We start from the raw sequence: 19305 nt of genomic DNA on the forward strand, positions 1-19305 counted from the left end.
ATAAAGTACAAAATAATACCTTTTAAATGATATATTGGTCACTACATATAAAGGTACATTTTTGAAGTTATGGCCAAAAGAAGCAAAAATTTTCTTATTATTCTCTTTATTTTTCTTGACCTTTCATCGCAAATATCGCCATTTGGCAAATATGGACTTATCGGTTTTTGCAAACAAACTCTTCATATATATATATATTGTATCGTTTGATGGTCGATGGATTCTGAATCTGAGAAATGACTGTATTTGAGAATTTGCCTGTAGTTCTCCTACTATCAGCGACTACCCCTTCTGTCTACTGTCTGATGTAGAAAGCGTGCCTTGCGCCTGGGACAGTCTGCCTCGTCCACGGTAGAACACTCACGCATGATTACACAATTCAGCATACGCACACAAGGCACGCCCTCACACACACACACACACACACACACACACACACACACACACACAAACACACACTTTCTTAAACATACACACGCACACACACACACACATTATTATTGTGTGGTACCACTGGCACAAATTCACCAGTCACTGAAATTTAACAGTAGTGGGGAGCTTTGCTCATCGTTTGGCATGTTTATGCAAGCAACCAACAAAAGAGAAACAATAAGAGTTCAACCACATCAAAGATACTAAGTAATCGTATTCTTTGCTGAGCTCGACTTTTCGTCAAACACATTCAAACATTTTGCGCACAGAGGTGCGAAATCAAGCACTGAAATGTGTCTTTAGGTCACATCTATTTTTTTCCAATTGTGCATACTTATTTACAATCATAAATGTCAACTAAAAATCGATCACAAAGTTTACTGTAATACGCACACACACACACACACACACACACACACACCCACACATAATATGTATTGTATCATGTATAGGCCCTATAGGCGGCTCTCCTTATAACCAAATCCTCGAAACCGGTAGGTTTCTTGCGGTTTATCAAAACTTGGTTACAGCGGAACAAAAATATATATAAAGATATATAGGTAATAATTTTGGGACCTGAACTTTATCGAGATATTCGTTATAATTGTTGTTCGTTAAGACGGGATTGCACTGTATACAATACGTATAATTAACGCCAACAAATAGTCATCGATGAGAATTTGTAAGTTAAGGTCGATTCTAAAAGTCGATATTAATTATGTTCTACATTATTGTAACCCACCAACTGGATGATGGAAAAAGAAATCGAGTCAAGTAGACTATTTTTGAGAAAATGAGATTTGGTCTCACGGGGTCTTTTCCTGAATCGTCTGTGGAACCATGGAGCTACTACATTAATGGTGGAACGAGGACGGGATTGAACACTGTGAGACAAAAGTTGTGAAAGGATTATGAGAACACATACTGTCAGTAGATGATATAAAGATAACTCCGACATGCAGAAACACCCAAACTGAGTTGATTCGGAGTGTACTATTTTCAGGAGTATACATTGTACTAGAAACTTAGCCTCATCTAAATTTCACAAGATGGGTCACAGAGAATCAAAGTTGCTTTATTTGGTTGTTGTTATAAAAGCAATCTTTGTGTCATGTCTGTAGTGTCTGCACTTTAAAGTGTACATCACTGGTTTTGGAGCTTTCATGCAACACGTTCCCGAAGCTCAGCCAAAGGAAATAAAACGCAATTTCATGAGACTGCAATATGTATGATTTAAAAGGAAAACAAAAAGAAAGAAGGAAATGTTTATCTTTCGTTATCGACGTTGACGTCACAGGTAGAATATTATATCAAGTCGTTTTCGGTCGCGCGATCTGCTTCAATTCGATTTCATTTTTATACCTACTTCCTTTCAGTTATCTCCCATTCATCCTATATCCCCCGTCTGTTAATAGACGAAATGCCAGAGTGGTATTAAAGAGTTGAAGTTGTGATAGACTCCCGGACGTGGGAACTTTTTTTTTCTTCTTTTTCTTCCAAGTGGCGCGACGCCCCTCTAAAATGGCACAATGCGTCCGCCTCGGGTTTAGTCTCTGCGGTGGAAATCCGATAACCTTCGGAGCACTTCGCGGGGCCTGCCATTTTACCCGCGCCGCCTCTAAAAATACCACCCCGCTTGGCCAGACGAGATGGGTACTGATCCCCTTTTCTGCTCCGAGATCGTTGTATGTGTGTGTGAGTGAGTGTGTGTGTGTGTGTGTGTGTGTGTGTGTGTGTGTGTGTGTGGACGTAAAGCGAAATATTACACGGGTAACCTTTAATAAGCCAATTTTCGTTCGAACAAGTTCCGCGATTAGATGAGAAGTGGAAGGGATCTCCCATCTGTGACAGATTGGCAATGATGATGTCGTCAATGATGCAGATGGTGAAAGTGACGATTATGACGATACCGATGTCGAAAACACACACACACACACACACATACATACAAACCGTCAAACATCGCATGATATCTTAGGAAGACTTATTCATTGTTGTTCCACACGCTGGGGAAAACGGAAATGGGAAAAAAGATAATTGAAAATCTTGCATCTTGCAATCACCAGTACAGGAAGAAAATTATATTAAGAACAATTTTCAACAAAAAAAAGAAGAAAAGATATGGCTAATATCGGAGAGGGAAATACAGTGTTTGGAATGTTTTGAACATTCTGTTGAAATCGTAAAAATCATTACACTCGAAAGAGTGACATGACAGAGCATCTGACATCAAACTGAAAAGAAGAGAAATAAACGAACGAATATCATAGGCCATCTTACGCTAATTTACTTCTTTGAGGGTTTCATACGGTTGTTTTATAACCATCCAGACGACATCCATGTTTTTAGAAATTTGACATTTTGTTTCGTAAGTTCTTTAGCCTTTGCCCTTAAATCTACCCACAAAAATAAATGCACTTGACAAATGAAATAAAGCAAAACAAGCATAAATCCATATGCGCGCAGATATGGATAGATATTTTATACATGAATTTAGAGGAGTGTTTGTGTGTGAGAGAGAGCGTTTGTGCATGCTGTGCGACTCCAGAGGTTTAAGCAGTAATCGGATGAAGGGCAGACGACTTTTAACATGCACTGTATTAAAGTTCTGTAAATGTAATGTAAAGTGGTGATGCCATTTTTCGGGGGGGGGGGGTTGGGATGAATTGTACAGAAATGAAACAAAAACTGACTTTCTCCGTGTTTACACGACTGTCTGTCGCGTAATTTAGCAGAATGCAATCATCGTTGGACTGCTGTGAGTCATTGGGGTGTATAAAATCAGTTGGTCTCACAAGTGTGGATATTGATGCCATGTTCCACGAAGAAAGGTGACAACTAGGCAAAGGCGCCATAATAATATTTGGAAATCAAAATATCGACTGGAAAAAATAGGTCGAGTTATTGTAACTGACATAGTAATGCACGGTCGCGTCATCAGTCACACCGATTTTCTTGGTGTGCCGACAATTCGTCTATTCATAACCCAACAACAAAGTGGGTGTGTTGATCACATACCATTTTGTTTATGTTTGCCGCTTTACAATGAGTGAATGAAGACGTATTCAGACCAGGTGCAAGTCTCCAAAATGGAACAAAAGCGACTACCTTGATAATGCGCCGCGGTCGTAAAGGCGAGCGTCTGCCATGAAACATACATCCAGTTCATGACTTCGGTGACAATTCCACAGAGGGTAAATCACACACGCTATGTTTGAAATAATCGATAAAACTTTAAGGAGACAGGTGCATTTGAAGCCGCTGGCGCGTCGCGTGGAGGCAAGTCGATGACTGTGTATTACCTTTGGAAGCGATGGGTGACGTCTGTTTATGCGGCTGTCTGCCGAGTGGCCAGCGATATAAACAGTCGATTATTTGTGCTTTCAATCGGTTTAATGCGGACACTTGTTGTCACGTGTTTGTCAAATGGTGCGCATTGATAGTTTTCACAGCAGTACGTGCTTCTGTGGCTTAGGTTCTGTTTTTTAGGCGTGCTTATGGAAACGTTTTCTCTTTTCTTTATTTCTTTCTTGGCACACGTTTTTAAAAGGTATATTTTGTTTTTGCGATTTATTTCGTATGTAACTAATGATCTTTGGAGTACAGTACAGTATTAAAGGTCCTGTTTACCTTTGGGAACAGTGATTTAAAAAAATGTTTAAGATAGCAGTAAGGATCGTTATTCCGAAGGTTCGTTAATCCGAAAATGAAACAAAGCTCGTTATTCCGAAGGTTCGTTACTGACCTATTCCATTTTCGGATAAACGAGCCTTCGGAATAGCGAACCCTATTTCATTTTCGGATTAACGAACCTTCGGAATAACGTCACAAATGTTCGGATTAACGAACCCTTTTTCATTTTCGGATTAACGAACCTCTAGGTATAGGGAATTTGTGTGTTTCAGATTAACGAACCTTCGGAATAACGAACCTTTGGAATAACGAACAGCACCAGTATGACTCGTGGACTGTATGACTCGCGGATGTCGATCTTGTGACGTGCACCTCATCTGAACAACGGAATATCAGGCCGTGTCCACCATTATTGTATTATGTGATCATATTCGTGTTGTTGTTTTAAATGGGATGGCTAGTACCTGATCAGTGAGAATCAGTGGGAATGCTGGAGGATGATTGTTCCAATCTTTGTGGGATTCATTTAAAGAGTACATTATATATATATTGTTGTGTGAAAATCATTTGCTTCAGAATGGTCTCATATTCAAGTAATGTGCACTTTAATGTTTCCAGGTTAGCGTACCTGGTCAGTGACGGGGCATTAATCTGCACATTACTTGAATATGAGACCGTTCTGAAGCAAATAATTTTCACACAACAGTAGATATATAATGTACTCTTAAATGAATCCCACAAGGATTGGAACAATCATCCCTCAGCATTCCCACTGATGCCCACTGATCGGTTACTAGCCATCCCCTTTAAACAAAAAATGACAAATAAAATTAAAAAATACCAATGTGTTTAACTTTACTCATTTGTTCAGATCTTAATTCCATGCTAATACCTCTAAGCGATTTGAAGATATATCGCATAACACTTTTTTGATGTTCTTTATTTTTCTTTTCATTTTCCTTTCCGGTTTACCAAGGACCAAACATATGTATGTCAAAAGAATGCGTCGCGGCAGGTGAGTTTAATTCTTATATCTTTCAATTATCTTTAATAAGGCACTTAAGAGAGCAAAGAAGAAAACTTGAAGATCATTTCCAAGCTTACTGATGATTTATTGAATAATGAAACAGAAGACAGACCTATTATTAAATTTGATTAGTGGCTTGAGTAACAAAATCTTCTGTTGATGTTCACATTAATCTTCACTACACTTATCATACTGCGTTGTAATCCATCCAAGATGAATCACCGCATCGTGTGTTACTGTGTATACTTCTGTTATAACTTAGAAATGATGCATCTCGGTGCACTATTCATTAAAACGCTAATGATACATTATTGTGAATGTGGGTGTGTTTGGATGTGTGGTTAACTTGCAGAATCGTAAGTGACTATCATCTCATCATCTAAATTCCTGTTTTAGTTGCTATCAGTATTTCATTAAAGAAATGAGGATCTTTAGGATTATGAAATATTCTTCATCAACAAAAAGTAATACATAATACAAAGTGTGCTTTTGTCATTTCATTTTATTGAGCAATAAAAAAAAAAGACATGAAATGTATCGTACAGATAATCACATAATATTCTAGTATAACTAACAGCATTCCATGCCTACTGAAACCTCTTTTACTGCGACTTGTTTGATGATTTCAACATGGACACAATTTTATTGACTGACGTTTTTATGCACAGATCATAACAAGAAACAGTATGGCTAATGTGAATGTCAACTCGTCTACATGCAGATTCAATTTTTTCAGTGATTACCTAATGTAAAAAAAAAAATCTCGCATTTTAATGATGTTAGGACAAAAAAATGTCGTTTTTAACCCTTTCAGTGTCATTGAGTCGAATATGCACAAATTTCATAGACATATCTGTGGACGAGATATTATTTCATGGCACACTGAGGGTTAATATAAGGGATAACATATCATCGTCATACGAGGTAACATCCTTTCACACGCCTTGCATGTCACATCAAATTCAGCCATGAAATGTTATTTAGAAATCGGCTAAATACTTTGCATATCAATGGTTAACGATTTGGTCATGATAAATAAAATTGTATCTCTCTTTTATTTGCTATTGTTTAATTAATCATTGCAATGTCTTCCAATGGCTTTTATACAAATAAATTTGTATTATCCATCTTCAAAGTTCTATAGAACTGTCTTGATTTAACCGCAGTTTATGTTGACTGATGTTTTAGGCGCTTTATCTCTGAAGTTTTAGGACGCTTGAATTTGCTTTTATTTGCATGTTTGCCCGCTATGGATAGAGAATATATAGCCCTCATGTTAATTTCATCATTACAGAATCCAAGGGGTAGCGACGACGCGGTGAAACATTACAAGCTGTGTCGCATTTGGACTTAAGAGTGTCTCGGTGGACTGCACCGTATATCCACGACATTTTAGTTGACATTTGCGGCGTCTGATAAACCGAGGTCGGAAACCCCACTTGCGGGCGTTCCTTTTGATCCGACAAACAATATAATACTGATAAAAATGCCAAACGTATCGAGATATACAGAAAATCCTCCATACATTTTACATGAACCTACTTGCTGACTTTTGCAGACGGGTACACGCGTTGCATGCGAGATGTTTGTTCTCATCAATGCGATATTGGAGAAAAGGTTCCTCGACAATGTCAAGGCTCAGTTGGCGAAATAAAATCGGATTCGGACCCTTAGGGCGTCGAGTGTTGTTTACAGTTATACCCTTGTAACCACGGCTAAGCAAAACTGAGAGATGGAGTATGTGCGTCACATAGCCTGAACAATACGTCAAAAAACGATTGAATAGAGCTTAGTGAGAGAGAACTCTTTCGTTTTAGGCGCTAATATCAGTCAAATAAATGCGATTACGTTTCTCGGGTATATACTCGAACGCTGGTTTGATAGACAAATGAGTGATTGCTTTGACCGAGAGTGCCTAATCTCGCCGTTTTGGTGTCATATAGCTTCGTTTTACAAGTTTTCATTTCCTTATTGATAGGAAATCACTCCAAGTCCCAGCTGAATTAGTGTCTATTGCTCACCGTGCTCACAATAAACCGCATTAATAATGTATTCAACGGAATATGAAAATGTAATTGAAATAATTAAAGAAAAAACACGGTTAGACAATATGTTTTAAAAGTGAAATGATATGAGACGCATGTCAGAGACATTACGAACTTTCGATGTCGATGATTAGCCTCATACACTTTTCATTTCATTTCATTTCACACATGCATGTTCACATGCATGTTTTTTTATTTTCATTTCCAATCAAACACAGGTAATACACTTTGACATGATTACATATATTGGAACATAATAATACATATTGGTTCTTAAAAGAACTTCATGGAAATGGAAATTGAGGGGCTGCTAAAAAGCGAACTTGTAGATTGCAGTCCCCTCACTTACGTTACATTACTACAATACATTAATTATATATGACTTTATAACACAATACAACGATACATGTACCGTACAAGCTAATCATTGAAAGTATACAGTTTTCATTCAATCAAATCGGATGGTTACATAAAGTACAGTGTATACGCTTTATAGTACATTATGTAATGATTATAATAGGTCTTTATACAACGCGTTTCAAACTTGTTGATATCTTCAACGAGCTTTATACAGACTACATTTTACACATTCTATATGTGTATACATATTATATGTATATATATATATATATGTATATATATATCTTTGTAGGGCTCAATATTCAAATTCAATTCAATTCAAAGGTTTTATTTTCACTTCTTTCAACAGAATGTACAAAAAAATATAGATTCGACATGCGTTTGAAGGAATGATACAAAGATAGCAAAGAATAACATTTGTCAATAATCATTACAAAATTAGGCATTTTTCATACAGACATATTTTAGTGGAGCGGCATAGCCGAACAATTGTGCATTTTGTGATAAAAGCACCAAATTTCGTACACAGGTTGACAATCACGTTCAGATTAAATTTAGATATTGGGCCATCGTAAAGAGCGCCCTCAATGTCCATGGCAGCCATTTTTCAAAATGGCTGCCATAAATGCCATGTTTTCGTAAAATTTGCTAATTTTAGGAGAAAAAAGTCAACAAGATTTTGGTTACAAATGGAAAATTACATTCAAAATAAATCTAGATATCGGTCCATCGTAAATAGCGCCCTCAACGGCCATGGCAGCCATTTTTCAAAATGGCCCGCCATAAATGCCATTTTTTTCAAAATATTTGCTAACTTCAGAAGGGAAAGCCAGTAAGATTTTGCAAACAAGTGGGAAATTACATTCAAAAAGAATTTAAATATTTGGCCATTGTTAATTGCGCCCTCTACGTCCATGACAGCCATTTTTCAAAATGGTTGTCTTATGTGCCACTTCTTCGATGATTTTGCAATTTTCAGAAGGAAAAAGTTAATAAGATTTTGGCCATAAATGTTAATTTCATTCAAAATAAATCTAGATATTGGGCAATCGGAAATTGCGCCCTCAACGGCCATGGTCGCCATTTTTTTCAAAATGGCCACCATAAATGCCATTTTTTGTTAAAAAATGCAAATTTCAGACGGGAAAGCCAGTTTTTTTTTTCTTTTTTGCAATCAAGTGGGAAATTACATCCAAAATAAATCCAGATATTAGGCAATGGAAAATTGCACTCTCATTGGCTATGGCAGCCATTTTTTTTTTTTTTAAATGGCCACCATAAGTGCCACTTTTTCATTAAAAAAATGCTAATTTCAAAAGGAAAAGTCAATGAAATTTTGGTTATACATGGGAAATGACATTTAAAATAAATCTCGATATTGGGCCATCGAAAATTGCGCCCTCAATGGTCACGACAGCCATTTTCCAAGATGGCCGCCATAGATGCTATATTTTCGAAAAGATTTCCTAAAATCAGAAGGGAACGCCAACGAGATTTTTCAAACAGGTGGGAAATTACATTCAAAAGTAAACTTATTGGGTCATTGCAAATTGCTCCCTCAATGACCTCAAAGGTGCAAAATTACATTCAAAATGAATTTGATAATAGGCCATCCAAAAGTGCACCCTCAACAGCCATAGCAGCCAAGTTTCAAAACAGCTGCCATGGATGCCCCCACCCTTTTTTTTTTGGCAAAAATTTGCTGATGTCAGAAGGAAAAGTCAATAAAACTTTGCAAACAAGTTGAAAATTATGCTAAAAATAAATCTAAGTATAAGGTGTTCTTAGAAGGCGCCCTCAAGGGCAATGCTGATCGCCATGGATGTCTGCTTCTTCTTCTTCTTCTTCTTCTTTTTCTTTTATTTTTTTTGGGAAAGATTTGCTAATTTCAGAGAGAAAATCAATGGAATTTGTACATATGTTGAAAATCATGTTCAAAAGAAAATAATATATGAGGTCATTATAGATGGCACCATCAACGACCATGGCAGCCATTTTCCAAATGGCCACTATAGATGCTATTTATTTCTTGAAAATATGCTAATGCCAGAAGAAGACAATACAATTTCTTGTGCAAATTGACAAAAGACATTCAAATAGATGCAAGTTTGAATTTGAATTTGAATTTGAAATGAAGACATTGAGCCACCATTTAAACATCGTCCCCAATGGCTATGGCAGCTCTTTGTCAAAATGGCTTCCACACACTCCTTTTTTTTATTTGCTTATTCCAGAAAGAGAAGGCAATAGAATGCTGCTAAACAGCCATTATATCTAATACAATCTGGTGTTCAAAGAAATTTAGATTTAAAAAAAAAGTTTCATTGATGGGTTAGTTCTAAATTCATGTTTTCAGTTTAGTTCTAATTGCAGTATTTCGCATGTGACGGCTAACAGTATGGATATCAAAGGGATGTGTTTTTATGGAAACATAGCAAGTAAAATAACTTTTTTCGTAAAATGAAAGGCCATTTTTTCGTATCTGTCTTAAGAATATTTAGGAAGTTACTTTTCAGAATAGATACACGTCATATAGTCCCATATATTCAATGATATGGTGTTACTGTCAAAGTTAATACATGGCGCAATTATCCTTGGATATTCATGTTACTCTTTTTCGGAAATTTTTCATGTTTGCCACCTAAAATATGCATTCATCATTGGTGAGATATAATCGCTAAGCATTTGCCTTGTTTATTTTAGTTGTTCCTCAAATGATTTCTTTAACACCATATTTCAGATTATATAATGTCTCTGTGAGTATTCTACTGTCTTCTCCTTCTGAAGTAAAGCAAATTTTCAAGACAAAAAAAGGAAGAGTGTATTGTAGCCATTTTGACAAATAGCTGAAATAGCCATTGAGAACACAGCTTATGATGGCTCAATTTCTAAACTTCTTTGTATGTAACTGCCAACTTGCGCAAAAAAAAAAAATGTTTATTGTCTTGTTCCGGCATTAGGACATATTCATAAAAGAAAAATGGCATCTATGACAGCCATTCTGAAAATGGCTGCAATTACCTTTATTAGCATTTTTTTTTCTTCTTGAAAATTTTTTTGCAAAGGAACGATTTCTAGAGTTAATGCAATCTAGATATATTGTTTGATTTTAAGCATGATTTTTCAATTTATGTACACATTTGCTGATTTTTCTTTCTGAAATTACCATTTTCTAAAACCAAATGACAATGACAATGGCAGCCATTTTGGAATATGGCGGCCATGGCCGTTGGGGGCAGTATTATAATAATCTAATACAAATATTCATTTCAAACATGATTTTCAAATTGTTTGCAAAATCTTATTGACTTTTCCTTTTGTGAAATCAGGAAATAAAAGATAATGGAATCCATGGTGGCCATTTTGAAAAAAGGCCGCAATGGCCATTGAGGGCGCTGTTTACAATAATGTAATACATAGGCGCAAGATATATTTCAAACGAAATTTGTAAATTGAGTGCAAGATCTTATTGACTTTTCCTTGTGGAATTAGTAAATTCAAAGAAAAAGGTGGTATTTATGGCAGCCAATTTTAAACATGGCCACCATTGGCGTTGAGGGCGCAAGTTCCGATGGCCCAACATCTAAATTTATTTTGAATTTTATTTCCCACTCGTTTGCAAAATCTTGTTGATTTTCCCTTCTGAAATTTTTAATTTTTTGCGAAATATTGCATTTATGGCGACCATTTTGAAAAATGGCTGCCATGACTGTTAGGGGGCGCAATTTGCGATGGCCCAATATCTAAATTTATTTTAAGTGTTATATCCCACTCGTTTGCAAAATCTTATTGATTTTCCCTTCTGAAATTTGTAAAATGTTACGAAAACTAGCATTTATGGCTGCCATTTTGAAAAAATCCCTGCCATGGTCGTTGAGGGCGCAATTTGCGATGGCTCAATATCTGAATTTATTTTGAATGTTTTTTCCGACACGTTTGCAAAACCTTATTGATTTTCCCTTCTGAAATTTGTAAATTTTTATGAAAAATGGTATTTATGGCGGCCATTTTGAAAAAAAATGGCTGCTATGGCCGTTGAGGTCGCTATTTACGATGCCCCAATATCTGAATCTATTTTGAATGTTATTTCTCACTCGTCTCCAAAATCCTATTCATTTTCCCTTCTGAAAATTTTAATATTTTGCGAAAAGTGGCATTTATGGCGGCCATTTTAAAAAAATGGCTGCCATGGCCGTTGAGGGCGCAATTTGCGATGGCCCAATATCTTAATCTATTTTGAATGTTATTTCCCACTGGTTTGCAAAATCTTATTGATTTTCCCTTCTGAAATTTGTAAATTTTCACGAAAAATGGCATTTATGGTGGCCATTTTGAAAAATGGCTGCCATGGCCGTTGAGGGCGCTATTTACGATGGCCCAATATCTGAATTTATTACAAATGTAATTGTTAATATGTGTGCGAAATTTGGTGCTTTTATCATAAAATGCACAATTCCTTTAATTTTTCAAGCTATGCCGCGCCACTATTTATACATTCTGCGAAAAAAAGTGGTCGTACCCACTCAAAAGACTATGCTTGTACAACGTGGGCACCTAACAGGAGGAAAAAAAAAGGTGAAAACTTAACTACAAGTGTGCGGGATGAAAAAAGAAGTGGAAAAGGGGAAAGGGAAGAAGCAGAAATACAAGTAAACAGACGAGACAACTAAAAACAAAAAGCCTAGATCAATCGATACATTCAAGATCAAACCAACAGAGACTATTAGCCATGTTAGAAGTGTAGAGCGTTGAAAGCGACGAGAAAGTGATATATACAATTGTATGGAATTGCTGATAGCAGAACATAATCTGTTCTGTGAAGGCACGTGTAATAATGTACAAGTTTGCAATAAGAAAAACAGGGGATGCGATGCGGAATTCCGCGAAAGACGCGACCTAACAAACCTATGAAAAATCAATAGCATCCTGGTGCTTACAAAACCTACTTACTGAAAAAGATAAACAAACAAAATTAATTTCTTTCTGTTACATTATAAGACTTAAGAAGGAATGATTTCAATCTTTTTTTTTAAATGAAAACAAAGAAGGAGCATTTTTTATGTCTGGACTAAGGGAGTTCCAGGATCTTGGGCCTGTATAAATAAATGTCTGCTGAGCTAACACAGTTCTAAGCAGGGGCAAATGAAATTCATTAGACTGTCTTTTTGGGTAACTATGGTATGTCAGGTTACGAGGAAACATAGAATCAAATATAAGCGGAATACAGTTATTATTATAACTATACATAAATTGTCCTAAATGAAATAAAAACAAATCTTTAATTTTCAGAATCTTATTTTCAGAAAACAAAGAAGCTGTATGAGAGCAAGGAGCGGCATTACAAATGATTCGAAGTGCCTTCGACGAATACAGTATGAATAATGAATGTTGGGGAAGAAACAATTTGAACCTGTTAATGACGCCTATATTGCGTGAAATAATTTTACAAACATAATCTATATGAAATTTCCAAGAAAGTTTATTATCTACTGTAATTCCAAGAAATTTTTTATATGAAACACTTTCTAAAACAGTATCATCAAAATAAATATCCATATTCAATTTATCTAAAGTGTTACGAAAAAACATATACTTGGTTTTATTGATATTCAGGGACAGCTTATTAGCTCGTATCCAATCTCGTAAATTTTGTAACTCCGAATTTACTGTGTGCACAAGAATATTTGGATCTTCATGTGAATAAAACACATTTGAGTCATCGGCGAAAAGTATGAATGATAGCACGTGGGAGGAAGCACATAAATCATTAATATAAACAATAAACAACAACGGCCCCAATATACTACCTTGTGGCACGCCACAAATTAGTTCTCTCATATCAGAGTTATAATTGTTTATTGAAACATATTGTTTACGATCAGTTAGATAACTCCTGAACCACTCCAAGGCCTTCCCACGTATACCATAGTGGGACAACTCATAAAGCAATATTTTATGAATAATAGTGTCGAAGGCCTTGGAGAAGTCCAGGAAGAAACCGATCAAATGAGAGTGATTATGTAAAGCATGTGCTCCTTTTTCAATGAAATTCAAAAATGCATGAGAGGTGCTATGCTTTTCTCGAAAACCAAACTGGGAGTTTGTTAGAACACAATGCGTCTTCAAAAAATTCATCGTTCTTTTATATATAATTTTCTCTAAGATTTTTAATATACAAGATAATAAAGAAATAGGTCTATAATTACTAATGTCTAAATTATCACCATTCTTAAATATAGGAATAACTTTTGCTATTTTCATTTGTTCCGGAAACTGACCATTTGACATTGACAAATTGATAATATACACCAAAGGATCCACAATTGAATATATTGCTCCTTTTAAAATCATATTGCTTATATCATCATAACCTGCACTTTTTTTATTTTTCAAACCAGAAACAATATCAATAACCTCATACCTAGTGGTAGGAGTAAAAGATATAAAATGTGTATCATACTGATTCAAAAAATCAGTAAAATGTTTATCAGTATTGGGAATTTCTTGAGCAATATCTTCTCCAATAGTTGTAAAATATCTATTGAAAATATTTACAATATCTTGAGAATTATCAATATGCTTGTCATCAAATCGAATTTTCGATATACCAGAGATTTCGGTAGATGTATTCATAGCTTGTTTTAATACATTCCACGTACTTTTATATAATATCTATATCTCTGCAATTGCTTATGATAATATTTTTTCTTTTCTATACGTAATATTTTTGTGAGGGTATTTTATACGAAGTGTATTTCAAACGTGCTTGCTCAGTTCTTTTCATCTTAAATGAATAAAACCATATATTTTTTATATTAATAGATCGCAAAATGGACTTTTTAATCCAGGGAAGCCTTGGTGTTGTTTTATAATTCCCCCGTTTGTATTTTCTTTTGGGAATACATATATCCAAATGATTATTCAAAACGTCAAAAAAATTATTCAAAGCCAAATTCATGTCATCTGTATCAAACACACATTCCCAATTAGCCTTATCTAAAGAAGCACAAAAAGAAAACAAGTTTTCTTGAGTTACTCTACGCCTTTCCTGACGATGAAATGAATTAACATTAATATGATTATACTTAAAATGCGTCATAACAGGAAAATGATCAGTCATATCAGACAAAATTATAGAAGAATCTGGGAGAGTTAAAACATTACCAAAAATATTATCAATCAAAGTAGCCGAATGACTAGAAACACGAGTTGGTTTGGAAATAAGAGGTAAAAAAGAAAAGGATAAGAATGTATCAAGGAATTCACCCGGTATATTGTCTGTTGTATGTTTTTAAAAATCAATATCAAAATCACCGAGTATAAGGGACTCTGAGTTAGCAAATAAAGGATCTGTGAGCAACTCGATGAGATATGATAAAAAATCTTTGTTATTAGAATTTGGGGGTCTATAAATAATGCCTATCACAATATTTTTACTACCGGGAGCATTAATTTGAACAAAAAGGGACTCCACAATATCATTCATTTTGCTCAACTTTTCACAAACAATACATTCAAAACTGCTTAAAACATATAAGGCAACCCCACCGCCAGAACGATCGGGTCTGTTATTCACAAAAACATTATATCCTTCAAGCGAGAAAGATCGTTTGGGGCATGAAGATAACCACGTTTCAGTTAGTCCTATCACTGTAAATAAAGGGTTATTTGGGTTATCCAACAATAATTGTAATTCATCAAAATGCTTACTTAAACTTCTTATATTCAAATGTATCAACGAAAATGTGTCTTTACATAAACCCTTACGAATTTCTTTAAATTGATTCATAGTAACATAACTACATAATGGGGCTTGGGTTAAATCATCAGAATCATACTGCATTTCTTCAGCTGTTGAGTTCATATTATCGGCAACTAACTTATCATAAAAAGATATGCGAATCAGAAACTAAATCATCCAGGAAATCATATTCTGGTGTAGTAGGTATAAATAGATCAAAAAACTCATTATCCAATACGGAATGAAAAGGCACATTTATCCCTTCAGCCATTTTGAATGAGAAATTCTCTGACAATTGAGCGCGCAGATGATGCTAACAGGGAGAAACCAGCATAGGCATAACAGCAAACTCACTATCATATTGCATATAATAGTCACTTTTTTCCCCTGGAAAATTTTAGTTCGGCCACTAAAATATGTAATTTTGGCGGCCCGAAATAAACGGAAGTATACCAATCACTTTTGAATCATATAAGTGCCCGATCAGGCCAGCAAAGGATAACCTCTTGGAAATTTGGTGGCCGGACATAAATTTCAATGGCCCCAGGCTTCCCGACCACCGTTAATGTCGAGCTCTGATATATAAGCACATAATGATATTACACCACATTACAGCTGGCGCCTTGATCGAGAACATGGATCTGAACGCGGATCCGTGTGAGGACTTCTACCAGTACTCGTGCGGAGGATGGAAGAAGAGGACCACGATACCAGAGGAGAGGGATCGCATCACTGTTTTAGCCCAGCTCCAGGACCGACTGCAGGTGTTGTCAAGAGGTAAACGTGGCAGAAATAATGTTTGATGCCTCTACATGGTAATCTCTTTATTATGGTGATGCCATCTCTTCGCAATTTGATAATGAAAGCACCTGTTCTTTTTTTTTTTGAAACAGACTCTTTCATGGAAGCACCCCTTATAATAGTGTTCCCTAAAGTTTGTTATCACAGCATTGCAAAGTTTTAGATAGACACTTTTTTTGTTTAAATCTATGGTCGAGACGGTTTGTTTGGGTAAAATACAGTAGGGCCTACTTTGCTTTGGTATCAACGGAATGCGACCTCAACATCGCCCGCTCCCTATCCAATAATCCCCGGAACTTTATCTGCCAATCGTTCTTTCTGGGTGTCCTTTTGGAATTAGCTAAAATCAGAAGGCTTTAAAATCGGCCACAACAAACATCACTGTTCGTTTGGATATATCTGCCCAATAGTGGCGAGGTTACATTCCTTCTCGTCAGGGTTCATCTGAAACAAGTGCATATCATGGTCATTTAGATAATACAATTCGAAATCTATACAGCTCAAACTACCTAGCATGTTGGGAGTAAACGTAAAAACGAAATATAATTTGAAGATTTCTGTCAAAAACAACTGCAAATATAAATTGCATAATGTGAATTATCTGAGACACAAGGTTTATGACATGGACTGTGAATTTGACTCATTATATTGGTTGCTTTGTTGTATCTTTACCACGAGCTCTTCTATCGTCTATCATGATTCAACGAGTAAGTCCCATTCTATTGCGGCTTCTAGATACTTTGAAGTTCTCATGATGTGAAGATTAAAATCATCAGGTTAACTCTTTTCAATAATCGAGTATGAAATCCAGGGGGCGTTTCATCAAGCGTTCTGTCAGATTTTTATTTTTTTCCCAAACAAAACTGTTTTAAGCTATATTATACTGAAATTCTTGCGCCTGATTGGCCGAGAGCAAATTTGTAACAAAAAAAAATCTGACAAAACGCTTTATGAAACGCCTCCTGCAGGTCGCGCCAACAAACCGTCCAATACGTAGCGTACACGATTATAATCTTTTAGCTTCGTTGCGGAAGGAAATAAAAGGCATCCTCGGAACCATCATCAATCCCAATTATCTGAAAAAAATTACACAATGTACCTTAAATTTGTTCCCTCCCTAAATGCAAGCGAGAGGAGAAGAGGAAGACATTGGTCGAATAGGGAGAGTGGATGGGAGATAAAAACGAATTCGAACAGAGATAAAACAAGGAGAATACTTAGAAATTCACGCTCTGTAGAAAGCATGTATGTTTGTAAGAACAGAGAGGAACTACATGTATGAAAATAAATGGCAATACTCTTATTTCATTTCAACGCCAACTTGTTCGCCTGTCGCATTCTATCCACAAACCTTTTTTTATAACAACGCCCCTCGATGGTGACCCGGGGAAAGTGCTCGCTGGATTTGAAACAGTCTAGACCTCGTTTTGATCGATGTGGAAGTCACAAAAAGACTACTCCTCTCCCATTAGGTCTCTTGGAGGAGGAAGGTACTATGTCGGATGAGACAAGTGCTGAGTTCAAGGTCAAAAGGCTCTACAGGGCTTGCATCGACGAGGGTGAGACCTACATTTGCTTAGTTATGAAAAGTTATGAATTTTTAAAACGTTTGTGTTGGAACCGCTGGATGAGGAGACTACTAAGGCTCATGATGTCATATGAGTACAACAGTATAAAGAAAGAATAAAGAAAATTCATTATATTTCCATTTTTCTTGCATAACAAAAGAACACTCGACTTCTCTCTTTCAGAAGGCAGGGGGAATGATATTACCCTTAACATATGTCAGTAACAAGTCGAAGAAATGTGCACTTTATTCAAAGAGTAAAGTTTTGTGAAATTCTCTTTTTATTTTCCTTATATTGTTGTACGCATGTGACATCACACACTGCAGTAGTCTTCTCATCCAGCAGTGACTGCGCAGATATTTTAAAAATTCATAACTTTTGAACGGATTGTCCGATTTTCCCCAAACTTTCACTGATGTGTTCTACTCATATTATTGCCTTCACTCAGTCAACATGTATATGAAGGTGAACTTGTCCTTTAGTATCAGTCATGATTGTGGTAACACCAATGATACTACTATTGCTGCTACTACTGCATAATCTTCAGTATCTATTTCATTTCCGTGAGGGGGTATTGTTTATACTAACATATATGTTATGTATACCTCTTCCTGACGAATATTAATGCCATTGTGCTTCATTGGCATAGTTAATGAGTTTATTCACATTCATACATTGATCAGTTAACAGTTACTATGTTTTACATACATGCATATGTAATGATAGTATTCATATATATTTATTTACTCATTTATTTTTCGATATGAATTATGTCATAACGAATACAGGTTGCATTTGCAGAAATTTACCTCACAAACAGTGTGAAAAAACTCCGAAAAAATATGCTCTTCTTATTAGACACAAAAGATAAAGACAGAGTATTCAATTAGCTTTTGTAATGCAACAATAATGTGTGTGTGTATTTATATAAACCGTAACGCTGTATGCGCTTACTAGAGCTAGGCTCACCATTTACCATGAGCTGTGCAACGCAAATTGCATCAATATGTTTATGTTCGGTTGCCTCTGTTTGATTCAAATCAAATCAAATCAAATCAAATCAATTCAATTCAATTAATTTATTTTTCATTCTCATTCTTCTTCTAACAAAACATAATTCAGAATAAAACATGAATTATACACATTCGAATGTGCGAATATAAACGATAATTAACAAATAAAGATATACATATTTTACATACCGGCAAAATATAGAGTTATGTTTGGAAGGGAAAAAGAGAACTTAGAAGTACACTAAAGAGCAATATGAGATGCACGAACCTAACACCACACATGACCGAGAAAAGATCGAGGAAACCGACTATTTTTTTTTTTTTTTTTTTTAGGAGAGTGATGTCTCGGAAAGACTACTAAACATTCTGTGATTCTTTCTTTCTTTCTTCTAAAGTCACTGGAGACAAACTGGCCCAATTTACAGGCACAAGGGTGTCTTGATCTAACAAAAGAGCACATATTGAGTTACCTTCCGCAAACTTTCCGCAACAATTTCCCTCAACTTTCCTTTCTACCTCCTTCTTTAATTCCCACCCCTGCCTGTAGGACCGGTTGCACGCGAAGGATATTGCGTCTTTATACCTCTTTGTTCGTCATTTACTTGGAAAAAAAAGGAAGAAGAAATATTAATGGGCGTTAATGATGCTAAGCATGGCAGATGGTTTTACAAAGATGGTATAGTAC

At 35.8% G+C, this 19305-nt stretch overlaps 1 protein-coding gene across 1 annotated transcript in view; it reads left to right on the forward strand.

The window, feature by feature from the left end:
• LOC139742636 (neprilysin-1-like) overlaps window positions 1-19305 on the forward strand; it is a 59680-nt gene that overhangs the window by 16173 nt on the left and 24202 nt on the right. Inside the window, exons 2-4 of the mRNA XM_071653160.1 lie at window positions 5042-5080; window positions 15854-16015; window positions 17512-17598. Of these exons, the coding sequence (XP_071509261.1) occupies window positions 5042-5080; window positions 15854-16015; window positions 17512-17598 (288 nt within the window). The remainder of the gene's footprint in view (window positions 1-5041; window positions 5081-15853; window positions 16016-17511; window positions 17599-19305) is intronic.

The sequence above is a fragment of the Diadema antillarum genome, unplaced genomic scaffold (assembly GCF_040938485.1).
Source record: "Diadema antillarum isolate AM-2024a unplaced genomic scaffold, OU_Dant_1.0 seq00001010_RagTag, whole genome shotgun sequence".
NCBI lineage: Eukaryota > Metazoa > Echinodermata > Echinoidea > Diadematoida > Diadematidae > Diadema > Diadema antillarum.